At 40.3% G+C, this 14,124-nt stretch overlaps 1 protein-coding gene across 1 annotated transcript in view; it reads right to left on the reverse strand.

Annotated features, from left to right (window-relative positions):
• The window catches only part of GAB1 (GRB2 associated binding protein 1), a 188,598-nt gene that overhangs the window by 25,011 nt on the left and 149,463 nt on the right, over nucleotides 1-14,124 (reverse strand). The window contains 3 exon segments of the mRNA XM_020989841.2: nucleotides 1,911-2,214; nucleotides 2,413-2,498; nucleotides 4,860-5,464. Coding sequence (XP_020845500.1) covers nucleotides 1,911-2,214; nucleotides 2,413-2,498; nucleotides 4,860-5,464 — 995 coding nt within the window.

Consider the following 14,124-nt stretch of genomic DNA (forward strand, 5'->3'; position numbering starts at 1 on the left):
AAGTTTCCCACCAAAACCAATTTTTCTTTTTGGCACTGTATGGCAAGCCTGTTTAGTGCTTTTTACTAGGTCTATTCTACATCCTACTGCCAACTATACAATAAGCTTTCTGTTAGTTTTCTTACCATAGACTTTCTGAAATCTATGCAGGTGTTCTTTAAAAAAAAAAAGATAAAATTCATAAACTGGCAAGAACATTTTGAACTCACTTTTTATAAGTTAAATGAATTTAAAAAGGGATCCATTTCTATCATTCCATAATATAAGTGAGAAAGTCCTTTATAAAACAAGAATGTAGTCTACCCAGCAGGTCAATGGATCACATCAGAAGACACACAGGCCCTGTGGTAATCAACTGTATGAGAGTAGGATCCCAAGCTCTTAGTAATAATAAATAGTGCTTTGAAGGTTTTCAATACACAAACCCACAGTCCTTACCCTGAAGGAACTTCCACATATACAAACACATATAAGTAAATACAAAGGGCATAGGGAAATAGTAACTCCCAGCATTCTTAATGCTGATTAATAAGGCATCTCTAACTTCAAGTCTTAGAAAGCTACTTGGGATACCTGAGGCATTATCTTGCCTATGATGCCACAGCTAGTATGAGCTGGAAATAAAACTTAAGTTCAGGCCTTTCTGATTCTAAGGTCATCCCTCTGCCCATTACTCCATGCTACTTCAACTGTGTGACCCTGGGCAAGTCACTTAATCCTGTTTGCCTCAGTTTCTTCGCCTGTCAAATGAGTTGGAGAAGGAAATGGCACACCATTCTGGTATCTCTGCCAAGAAAACCCCAAAAGGGGTCATGAAGAGTCAGATATGACTAAAAAAGACTGATCAACAACAAAAACCTCTACCTAATACAGATAATTTCCATGATACATAAAGAATTAAGATAAGATGAAGCCATTCCACATACAATGAAAATGAAATGAATGACTGTCCTCTGAGTGCCTGAGCCTTAGCTAGATGTTAGGGACACAGAACAATGGGGGCTCATAGCCTAATAATAATAATAGCTAACCTCCATGGAGCACTTCAAGTGAAAGCACTTTATCTAGAGGCTCTCAGTTAATCCTCACAAGACCCCCCTGAAGGAGGTGTTACTATTATGCTCACTTTACAGCTGAGGACACTGAGGCTGGGGATACAAGATTTGAACCCAGGTCTCTCTGATGCCAGGCCTAGAATTCTATGTATCATGTCACTTGGCTGCGTCAGAAAAACAGTTTTTTAACTTTAAGGGGCCCTGGAAATTATCTAGACCCACCCCCTTATTGTGCAAAAGAGGAAAATGAATCAGACAAGAGATTAAGTGACTTGCCCATGGTCACACAAATAACAGCTTTGTCCATGGGGACACGTTTTAAAACTCGTGTGTAAATCTTACCAAAACTGCTGCCACAACTCAGGTGTTTTTAAACTATATTTTATACGTATAGGTCAAAAACAAGAATGAAAGAAAAGCTTTCTTTCACCTGTAACACCATCACAGGCACAAACACATAACAAAAAAAGAACATTACTGTAGTAACAGACAGATATTTTACCTGGTAGAGTTATTAAAATTATAAAGAATGACATCAAGTTGTAATATATTCTCCACATGATTAGATTCTATTCTGGGTAACAAAAAATGATCCATTCAAGATAATTGAGTGAAATACTATACCAAGAGATTAATTAATAATCCTTAAACAATTATGTCTGTACTTAATTTCAGCAGATCACTGAGCGCACATGCACACACGAGCGAGCGCGCGCGCGCGCGCACACACACACACACACACACACACAAAACTTCAGGCATTTTCCATCTCCATTTGAGACATTATTAAAGTAGTTGAATGCTATCTATAACCACATTTTAGGGGAAAAAAAGGGTACTGCATGCTGCCCTCACCTTTTCTGTCTGGCTTGAGGTTCCTATCAACAGGGGGCGGCTCACAGTCTGCCACAGGAACTGGCCTTCTGGGAGGGGTCTTTGGGCTTGACCTGAAGCCCATGTGAGCAGGAGGCGGGACCTGCATTCCAAACGATGAAAAGTCAAATGTCCCTGGTGTCATTGGCACATAATTGGCTTCGTGAATTGGCTCTGTAAAACTGCTGGAATGCTGTCGTGGAGGAGAGTTGGGATTCATTGGGACATAGTTTTCATCCAGTTCTTCACTCGATACACTCCCCATTGTCAACATGCTTTTGTTTTTCTAAAACACACAACACACGTTTCTTTTAATAAAGACAGAAGTGATGATCTGAGGTGACATCAGCATGATAAATCCCACCTGCTTCTTAGAAATAAGGAGCTACTTGTCCACTTAAACATCTTTTTTTTTTTGGTTCCATGATGCTAAAATGCACAAAATTTTTGCTGGGGTGAGATGCCAGAAGCCAGTTATACTTACAAGGTGGCCGTGGAAGCCTTCAAGTGAGCTAGATCTATCAGTTGGAAATGTTCGTGGAATATCATAGGAGTCTTGAGAACTAGCGTCTAAAAGAAAGAACAATAAATTACAAATTCTTCCTATTTAAGAAGTCATTCCCAGAATAATCAGGAATGATCTGTTTTCCTTATGTTAAAAAATATGTAAAAAAATAAAATTTTTTGAAAATATAAGATTTAAAAATGCCCTCTAACAGAACAGTATCAATCTGGCTGGCTTACACACTCTTCCTGATTCTAAACACTATACAAAGCAGGCAGTCTAGTAGAGTGGACAGAGTGGCCTGGGCTTGGAGTCAGGAAACCCTGGATTCAAACACAGCCTCTGCTATGTGTCTCTGGGAAAGACAAGTAACTTCTTGGCACCTGAGTAACTCTATTTTCTTTTCGTATGTCTTATATTTACTTGTGGGTTATGTGCAAAGAAGGCAAATCTGAGGTCCCTTCCAGTGCTAGGTCTGAGATCCTATGAACTTAAGTGAATAGTGAAGCTAGAAGCAGAGAGGTATCTCTGTTTTCCAGCTTGTTATTAAGAAGCCTTCCTGCTACCTCTAAGGCCATCTTTGCCGAGGGCAGGCAGAAGCTGGACAACAGTAGCCTTCACCCTCGGATTCATTAGTAGGCTGATTCAGTCACCCATTTCTAGTACTGGGCTAGAGTTTCATTAACAAGCTAGACTGGTAGTGGTTTATTTTCATGACTATAATCTTATATTTAACTGTGCCTGTGAGCTGTGTTCACAAGACACAGATGTCTTGGCAGTTGTGGGGGACAATAGACATACACACTTCACGCAAACCTTTATCAATCTGATCTCCTTATTTTAAAGCAGAACTTGGACTTTTTTCCACTTAAATTCTGCCCTATTTTAAAAAATATAAATGTGTATCTTCACCTAACAGAATGGTATGTTGGTTCTACATTAAAACTGTTTAGAAAACCTGTCATAGCATAGCCCTATCTGATCATCTTAATGGAGGGGTTCTCACCCTTGGGGATCCATGGGTCTCAAAAAACCTGTGGATAGATTGGGGGAGGGGGGGTTCTGTAAACTTGGATGGGAAAAATATTACATTTCTATTTCCACTAACCTCTAACCGAAATTTAGTATCTCCTTTATACAAAGACAACAATAGCCTTAACTTGCCTAGATTTTGAACATGTTTTATTTAATATCCACAAAGAAGATTACTTTTTAAATATTCTGATAACTATATTTCAATATGATAGTTCACTATGTAATGCTGATTTTTATTTTATATATTTACAAACTTCATTCTGAGAAAGGGTCCACAGTTTTCAGTAGACGCCAAAGGGGTCCATGACCCACAAAGGCTTAAAAACCCCTGTCTTAGAGGGTTACAAATTTAGTACTGGAAAGGGCTTATCTGAGGTGATCATCAAATCCAACCCCCTCATTCCACAGAGGAGGAAGTTGAGGCCTTCAGAAAGGAAGTTACTGGCACAATTTCACACAGGTAATATATAAGACAGCTGAGATTCAAACCTAAGTCTTCTGACTGCAAATTCAGTGATTTTTCCATGGCAACACACACACATTTCTTTAGAAAAAATAACTAATTTTGCACAGTTCTAAAAGAACAAGGAAGAGAGAGAGACACTTAACGTCAAATAGGTATGTGTATGACCTTCAGGAAAATCCTTTAAAATCTTATACACTGAAGATAAATACAATGGAAGATCCATAGTATGGATTCTGGTATAAGGCAGGTCTTATCTTGGACAAAGTATATATTTTCCACGAAGGAGATTTCTATAGAAAGATCCCATCACATGGCCATTTTACTTACAATATTTTTTTCTTCCACATCATGAGCTTTGAGGGCATTGTTATAACAGGATGTAAAAAGTAGGGTCGTGGAGCATGCAATTTATATAGGTATAGAAAAATGCCTCCATGAAACATTTTCTGGATAGATATTTACAAAGACCCATTAAAACTGGCTTTGCAACTAAGATGGTTTAAAAACCGCTATCTGCATGGCTGATTAATCACTCACTCATGAACCATGACACCTCACAGAAAGGGGAAGCAGAACCAATGAAAGAGTTTTTAAAAATGGTATCCACAAGCACAGAAGAGGAGCTCTGAGGCTATTCCAATTCTTTTTCCTGGGCCGGGTAAGGCAAGGAATTAGGGAAAACGAATGTGTTCCCGATGAGGCTAAAGAACAGTTTTAAAGGCTAAGTTTAAGCGTAGGTCAGTAACCTACCACCAGGCTGCCAGGACAGGATGCTAACGTGGGAATAGCCGAAGAACAAGATAAAAATCATAACTGCTTAACCACTTCTGAAAAATCAGACCCTCTGAAAAGCCCAGTGACCACCCGTTCATTCAAACTCTGGTACAAGCAACACAGTGGAATCTGCAAGTCCATAAAGGCTGACCTTTTCTCAATCTGTTCAAATCCACAGTGGAAATGGTATTACTACGAGATGGCGGGACCCCAGCTGTGGGGATAGAGTAACTACTGTCCGTGTCTGAGGCAGTGCGGGTAATGCTACATGTTTCCACAGGTGATCGGTCGTGAGCTGGGTGTGGTTTCGGGGGCCGTGGTGGAGGAATATCTGGGATCGTCTCTAACTTGGACGTCTGACCCAAAGCTCCTTCTGGAAAAGTCCTTGGAATCTGGTACGTGTTCCCAGGTGTGGGGGGAATGTCATAACCAATGGAGATATGTCTCATTTGCGTTTCTAGGGAGGATGTTCCAGATGGTGTATTAAAAACATAAAGCTCTCCGTCCGCCTCGGTGCTCAATGGAGATGCTGTCTTTGGTAAGACATCATGGGAGAAACTCCGGGGCAGTTTATATAGGCCGGAGTCTATAGAAACAGAGGCAGCTCGGGAGGGTAGAGGGTCATACATGGTTTGCTGTTGAAAAAAGCCATTCACCGCATGTTTGCTCTGAGAGGAAGCAGAATTTTTATGAGAAGGGACATTATCGTTGCAGTCTGTCTCCGAAGAGGTGGATTTTGCCGAATCAGCGTGTGGTCTAGACAAGAATTGTTAAGGACAGAACAGATTATTAGTATGGTGAAAGCACAGGATAACTTATTCAGTTTTAACCAAAAAACAAAATAAAACAGCTTAACAATTAAAATATACAACTTGATTTTTGTTGGGGGGGGGGCGGTGCTGAGTGTCTTATTCATTTAATCACAAAAATCACCGAACTTCTGAGACGGAAGGGAACTCAATCAGAATCTGGATCTAATCTGTGCTGAAAAGGAAGAATCCCTTCAATGACATGCATGACAGTGGTCATGGTCATCCAGTCTTTGCTAGAAGATGTCCAATGCAGAGAATCCTGCTACTCCCCCTAAGCATCCATTCCACCCCGGTTTAAGTCCAATTGTCAGGAAGCTTTCTCTTTCAAAGGCCTAAATTTGCTTCTTTGCAAATTCCTCTAATTGCTCCTAGATCTGTATTCTAGGGCCAAAAAACCCATCTCATGTTTCTGCTGGACAGTCTTTGAAGTATTTGAAGACAGCTAAGCTATTGTACTCACCCTGAGTCTTCTCTTTTTCAGGCTAAACATCCCCAGTTTTTTCATTTTACATGTGCTCAAGGCCCTCTTTTGGACAGCTTCTAGATTATCTATGATACAGAGGCCAGAATGGAAAATTGCATTCCAAATGTGGCCTAGCCAGGGCAATGAGCACAGTTATGCATCAAATGAATGGAAGGTAGCAGTTAAATTGTGAGGGCAGAAAATATCCCAACTAGTACACAATAATATCACTACAAATAACAACTCCAAATGCACCCCAATTCCCCTTAGGTCTTCTATCTCACCTGCCATCCTTCACTCTCCCAGTCTATCCCACAACTAGACTCAGAAGGGTTATTAAACTCTGGGAAGGGTAAATGTTTAACATACAGACATATCTCCTCTGAACACTTATATGAAGCTTTACTAGGTAATTTTACCCACTTATGTCAATCTCTTGCCTGGTATAGTTAAAAACATAAAGATGACATAGTTTGGTTAGAATTTGGTGTGAGCTATGTAGGTTTGTAGTACAGGGGTTTGATGGATTTTGCATCTTTATCTATTTTGCAGTTACTCCCCTTCACTGGAAACCAGCCAGTAATGCAAGTACCATATGGGAAGAGAATTAGAAATCTAAGAAACTTAATTAACCACCTCCAAGTCACAACAAACTTTAAGAAATGGAAATTATTTTCTTCACATCATACCTTTTGTTTGGACAGGCAGAGAAACGTTCAGCTAAATTAGGATTGGAATTAATGGTGCTGGGGGTGAGGGAGGGGTTTCAAATAGCTTTCACACACACAAGCCAACACAAAACTAATGGCATTAGCAAAACCCATACCTTTCGGCTGATGGCTGAACAAGAAGCACTCATCATCTGCTTAGGTTGAATGAGAACCCCTGGTGCATTTCAATGGAATTACTTCCTGAAATAACTTGGGATATATTTTCTGTCTCCATCTCCTGGACCTCTCTGCAGCATTTGATACTGCTGACCATACGTTTTGAAAAAAAAACAAAAACAAACACTTTTCTCCCTTGGTTCTGTGACACTGCCACTATCCTGCTTCTCTCTCTGAGTTGGTTTCTCCTCCTTCTCAAGGTCCAATTGTCTAAGTCCCTTGTGTCTTGGCCATAGAATCACAGCATTTTAGAACTGGAAGGAATCTTAGAGATAATATGGACACTCCATTTATGGATGGGGAATCTGAAGCCCAGAAAGCTTAAATGATTAGTCAAGGTCACAAAGCTTTGTATGACGAGGATGACAGTTAGCTATCACCATATTTATTTATGCTGACAATCATAACGGATTTATGTAGCACTCTGAAGTTTGCAAAGTGTTTCATACACATCATCTCACTTAAGCCTTTCAATAGCCCTTTCAGAATGGGATTATGAAATTCCACCTATTTTACAGGTGTGGAAATTGAAGTCCAGAGGTCAAGCGGCTTGTCTATCATCATAAAATTAATGTTCAAGTCAGAATATGAAATCCCGTGTTTTGATCCTGATTTTAATACAGTGCACTTTCCACTATGCCACAGAAACTCATTGGTTACCATAGACACAAGAGTTTAGTAGCAGAAATGAGACAACAGTCCTGACCTTCAGAATTTCCAGTTCAATTTTTTCCCCATGATGCCATCATTTCTCCCTGCTACTTGAGAAGCTACATGGTATTAACGGGCCAGAAGAAGTCTTGCTTTGAAGAAACCAGGCTCCAATATTTATTACAAATCACCTACCCTCTGAATCTGTTTCCTCATCTATAAAATGAAGATAAAATAAACTGCACTACAAACTTCACGAGGTTGATGTGAGGCCTTGTTGTTCAGTCATTTTTCAGTCGTGTTTGACTCTTCATGACTCCATTTGGGGTTTTCTTGGCAAAGATACTGGAGTGCTTTGCCATTTCCTTCTCCAGCTCATTTTCCAGATGAGAAAACTGAGGCAAATAAGGTTAAATGACTTGCCCAGGGTCACACAGCTAAGAAGTGTTTAAGGCCAGATTTGAACTCAGGAAGATGAGTCTTCCTGACTCCAGGCCCAGCGCTCTATACATCTAGCTGCCCCTTGCTTTGAGGACAGCATTCTGTAGATTGGAAAGTATTATATAAATTGAATTCTGATTATTCTTCTTGTTACATTTTTTCCCTTGGAGAAAGCAGGATACAGTGGAAAATACTCTGGCTTAGGAATCAAGAGGATCTGGGTTCAAATCCTAGCTGTACTACTTAAAAGACTGGAGACTTTAGGCAAATCACTTTCTTTCCTCCTCTGTGAAATCATAATATTGGCATAATGGGTAGCAGTTCTTAACCTCTGCAGGCCTCGTGAAAACTAAGGACCCTTTCCCAGAATGTTTTAAAATGCACAATGTCAAACAGATAAGATTATAAAGGAAACCAGATTAAACTGAAATGGAGTTATCAGTAGCTAATATACACATATAAATAAATATATTCGTATGTATTTATTTTACATGTACATATATATATATATCTATATATATATATCTATGTGCATAGACACATGTGTATATTTACATCTATCTCTCTCAATTACTATGTGCCAGGCACTGTACTTAGCACCTTACAATTATTATCTTACTTGATCCTCACAACAAGTCTGCTTGTTGTAATAGGTGCTATTATTATCCCCATTTTACAGATGAGTAAACTGAGGCAAAGAGGGGCTAAAGTGATTTACTCAGGGTCACATGGCCAGTAAGTGTTACAGGCTGGATTTGACCTTAGGTATCCACTGTGCCATCTAGCTGCCCCATAATTTATCACAAGGCACATTCATAGGGCCCAGGGTAAGAACTCCTGGACAAGAAGAACTCCAAGGTCCCTTCTAGCTATAGGTCATATAGCACTCATCCATTCTCATGGACTCAACCATGAATCTAATTCTTCACCCCCTACCATCATTCCAATTCTTGCCAGAGTCTGACTCATTTTCAGCTGCCCAAAGGGTATTTCCACGTGGATGCCCTACTGTCATCTTAAAGTCAACACCTTCCCTGTAAATTCATTTGCTCAGAATCCCAGCTTCCTTACTTTGATCCCGGGCAGCATCATTCCTCAATCCTATTGGCTTAAAGCCCTGGAGTTACCTTTGACCCTGTCCCTCTCTTTTACTTTATAGCTAACCAATCACCAAGTCTGGTCCCATTCTTCATACTGATAACAGATAAATGCAGAGGTTTAAATACAGACAGGAGCTGGAGCCAGCCTGACGTTCCTTGTAAGAACTAATTGTTAAATTTTCTGTATGAGCATTTACATCTCAGAAGCCAGCAACCTCTATAAATTAGAGTGTTTGTTGGTTATCAAGATTTAATTAAACTTAAAAGGCTGCTGTGTGTATACTCCCCCTCCACCCCATGGACAGCCAGTTGTTAAACATTTACCAGCACATCCCCGAATAAACACCATTTTCAGTGTGTCATTTCCCCTGCTTAGAAAGCCCTAACAATTCTCTAGTAGGCAATAGGTAGAGTTTAATTCATAGGATCACAAGCTTAGAGCTAGAAGGACCTCAGAGGTCCAACTCAACGCTATACAGGTACAGGATGGCTTTGGGGCAGAACCAGGATTTAATCCTGTTCTTTCCACCATACCCCCAGGCTTCCCAATACAATTATTTCAACAAATTGAATTGAACCAACTTTTATGAAACAAGGCCCCATCGTAGGGAGTGGATATGCCACGAAAAACAGCACAGTGCTTCCCCTGAAGAAGTTAATATCCCAGCAGGAGATAAGAGATCTATAAACATATAAATATTTGATGGCAAGTGACAGGAGTATCCTATGATCACAGATCTGGAGCTCGGAAGGAACCTCAGAGGGCTCTTAGTTCATCCCCTTCATTTTACAGTGAAGGAAATTGAGGCCTAGGAGTTGAAGTGACTTGCCCAGGATCACACAAGTAAGCATCAGAGGCCAGACACAAAGCCAGGTCCTCTGACTCCAGGCAAAAAGAAAGAGCTCTTTCCATCTGTACCATTTTGCTCCCCTACCTCAAAGCACAAGTGTCAAAGTGCTCCAGGGACATTTGAGGAAGAAGACATGGCTTTTGGCTGGGGAAGGTGGGAGCAGGGAAAGCTTCATGGTAGAAGCAGCACCTGGGCTGAGTCTGGAAGAAGATTTCAAAAGGCAGAAATGAACAAGACTATTCCAGGCAAGGGGTAACAATCTATATAAAATCAAAGAGGCACAGGGATTAAATTAATCAGATAATTCAATTAATGGGTTTAATTAATTAGGATCTTCCTAAATTAATGCATTTAATTAATCAGAATTTAATTATTAAAGGTGAATTAAATCAGGGAGCAGATAGTTTGCAGTCCAATTTATCTGTAAGACTGTGTATGTAAAAAAGAAAATTATTAAAGAAGGCTAGAAAGGTAGGCTAGAGACAGGGAAAAGAGAGTAGGGATTTACATAGTGCCTACTATATGCCAGGCACTATGCTGAGTGCTTTTTTATAAATGTTATCTCATTTGATCCTCACAACATGGGAGGCAGGGGTTTATTTGCTGCTGTTGTTATTGAGTAATTCATTTTTCTCTGAGTCTTCATGACTCCATGGACCATAGCTTGCCAATGATGTCTGTGGGGTTTTCCTGGCAAAAATACTGGCGTGGCTTTCCATTTCCTTCTCCAGCTCATTTTACAGATAAGGAACTGAGGCAAACTCAGATCTTCCAGACCAAAGGCCTGGTGCTCTATCCACTGAGTCCCCTAGCTATCCCCGGTGCTATCATTATTGCCATTTCATAGTTGAGGAAACTGAGACAAAGAGGGTTGAAGTGATTTGCCCAATGGAAGGAAACTAGTAAGTATCTGAGTCCACATTTGAATTCAGGTCTCTCTGATTCCAGGCCCACTGTGCCACCAAGCTACCTCAGACAGATTGAGGAAGATCTTAAGCATCAGAATGAGGACTTCTGACCTGTGTGTTACAAAGATTATTTTGGCAAATGGATAATGGATAATAGATTGGGAAGGGAAAAGACTAGAGGCAGAGAGAGCAGGGAGGAAATTATCACAACAGTCTGGTCAAGTGTGGGTTGGTAAATGTTTAACCTTTTTTTTTTTTTGGTGAGGCAATAAGGGTTAAGTGACTTGCCCAAGGTCACACAGCTAGTAAGTGTCAAGTGTCTGAGGCCAAATTTAACTCAGGTCCTCCTGACTCCAACGCTGGACCTCTATCCACTGCGCCACCTAGCTGCCCCTAATGTTTAACATTTTTAATTATTTCATGTCAATGCCTTTAAAAAATAAAAATGTATATACAACACACTTTTAAGTTTAATTTGTGTTATTAACAGTTTTTCCATCAATTTCTTGATAGATAATCAATTATCTTAATCAATAATATTATCTCTATAGATAATCAATAAAACATTAAATGGAGCCTTGATTTGTTACATTTATTGATTTTGGAAGTATAAATGCTCACACTGAAAATTTAACAACTGGCTCCAGCAAACCCCTGAAGCTAAGCAGGAGGCAATAAAGCCTTGAACTTGGGTGATGGAGGCAGAGGGAAGAGAAAATGTGCAGAGCGAAATGGCAGGGCTGCCCAGATGCTGTGAGGAGAGAGAGAGAGAGAAAGAAGTGGTCATAGAAGAGGGCAGAGGCCGGAGTAACTTTGAGGTTTCAAGTTTAGAGGACAAGGAGGATGGAGGCATCAATAGTAACTAACAGAGAAATCAGCAGGAGGAGTAGGTTTCAAGGGAAGATGATGAGATCAGCTGAAGCAGTCCAAATTCCTGAGTCAAGGCTCTGGAGGGTCTGACTTGAAGTTGTCTGTGCTACTGTGTATCCTACAATTTCCACTCCACTCCAAGCTCTGTTCTGTTTAGAACACATCAGTCAATCTGATCACTCTACTTTTCTTTTCATGTCTGTCCTCCTCTCTGCCTTCCTGTTGTTTACATACGATTTGAAACGCAGTCTCCTGTCTCTCTGCCCATCCAAATCCTTACCCTGATTACAGGCACACCTAGTTCCCCACCCCCCTTTCTGTGAAGCCTTTGCAATGACTCGAGTCCATAGGGAGCTTTCCCTTCCCTGAATTCTAATGCTGGTGTCCCCCATTTTTTAATTCTTCAATTTATGCTGTCTTATTCTATAATTACTTCACATCTACACTTTGTGCATTAAATAGAAGGTATACTCCTTGAGGGAGCGTGACACTTGGGACTTAGTAGCTTTTTAATAAATAACTGTTAAGTTGAACTGAATTGAAGAAAAGGATTGTGTCCCCTAGCACTGTGTTGGGCATATAGGAGATACTTTTTTTTTAAACCAGATATTTGATTTCACTGGTATAGAGAACTCCTGATGAGAAAACTGGTTCTGCAACACAGAGTTGCCTCAATGAGGCATGGAAACACCTGATGATTTGTTTCAAAGTCACACAGACAGTATTCTTCAGAGTTAGGATCTGGATTCAGGTCTTCCTGACCCTAAGCTCTCTATTCTATTACTGCCTCTCTAGCACCCTGAAGTACTTATTATGAGATTTTCACTTATTCATAATTTATGTACCAAAAATGATTAGAGAATGATTATGGCAATTCCTACCAGAGCAGTGCAGTACTGCAACAGCTGTGCCCTCACCAATCAAATGAAATAATATATACAAAGTGTTTTATGAACTTTAAAGACCTATGTAAATGTGAGCTATTATTGGTTAAGAGATGACTCCAGGCAAAAGGGAAAACGTATTAAAAACCTGTAGTATGGCAGTCCATTTGAAAAAGTCAACAATGGAATAGTGGCACTCCTACTTTTAAGAAGAACCTTGGTTAGTTATGGAGGAAATAAAGCTGGAGACATGAAATCTTAAAACACACACAGCAAACAGAGCAAAATCAAGTTAGAATGGATATTATTAACTAGTGAGATTTAAAAAAAAACAACCTTTCTTCTACAGGCAAAATCCCATCACAACAAATACAAAGAACCTTCCTCTGATAAAGGGAGAAAATGCCTTCCACGCCCCATGAAAGGCCCACAAGCAAGAGCTCGGTAGACCTCACTACAAAAGATTCTATACAGATCCAAAGAATGAGGTCCTGGCTCACATGGTGGTCACCAACTATAGAGAAAGAACTTGTTTAACAACTTAATTACCATGCGCTTTAAGGGTAGAGAAAGGAGTCAGTCCCAAGTTCCCCTTTTTATGGTCCTTTAAAGGCTTTTACATCCATCATCAAGTCAGTGTGATGCACTGGTCAGAAAAGTCAGGAAACGCTGGGCTTCTGGGCCGTGCTACCCACTTACTAGTAGTGAGACCCTGGACGGTCCCCTAGCATACCGGAGGTAACTCATCAGGACTTAGGTCAAGGGCTCTGAAATTTGGGCAGAAGGAGCTCCTTCCTACACTGTTTCCCCTGTGTTGGTGAATCATATGCAAGTCTCTTGACTCCAAGCTCTTTCTAAACTACAGAGGCATCAAATAACTATTGCCTTCCAACTCTCCTTACCCGTACCTCCCTCAGATATATCAACTACCTCTACAGACCCACCTAAAATGTCAAACTAGATATGATCAGATCCAGGACTGTGGAAGAGGAAGGTAGGATTTTTTTTAAACTTTTTTCTTTTTCTGGGGGGAGGGGGATTTAGAAAGGTTCTGAATCCTTTCAACTTTACAGAATCATTGTTTCAGAACTGGAAGGAACCTTCAAGATCATCTAGTTCAACCCTTCATTTTACAGGTAAGGAAACTGAGGGTCAGAGAAGACTTTCTCAAGATCATTTGTAACTGCCAAAGCTGGGATCTGGGTCCAGTTCTTTATGACTCCAGGTCCCCAGACCTTTCCTTTGTTATCATATTCTGTCTCCTAGATTATTCTCCCCAGTCACTCAGATGAAAAAGAGGAATTCTAGCAGCATATTTTAATTAAATTAAATTCCATTCCAACCCAACAATTTAGATGCCCCTCAGCCTTTGTTATGTAGGGATTTTACCTACTGCAATTAATTCCTCACACACAGACATGCCCATCCCCCCAAGGAGCCACAGAACACCAACACTCACAGCAACGGGATCTTTTTGCTTTCAAAGTCTTCGAGAAGTAGATATTCCTCTCCTTCTTCAGAAACAAAAGAGGACCCTTGGCTGGTTTAT

This window comes from Phascolarctos cinereus, unplaced genomic scaffold, assembly GCF_003287225.1.
Source record: "Phascolarctos cinereus isolate Bilbo 61053 unplaced genomic scaffold, phaCin_HiC Scaffold_9;HRSCAF=440, whole genome shotgun sequence".
Lineage (NCBI taxonomy): Eukaryota > Metazoa > Chordata > Mammalia > Diprotodontia > Phascolarctidae > Phascolarctos > Phascolarctos cinereus.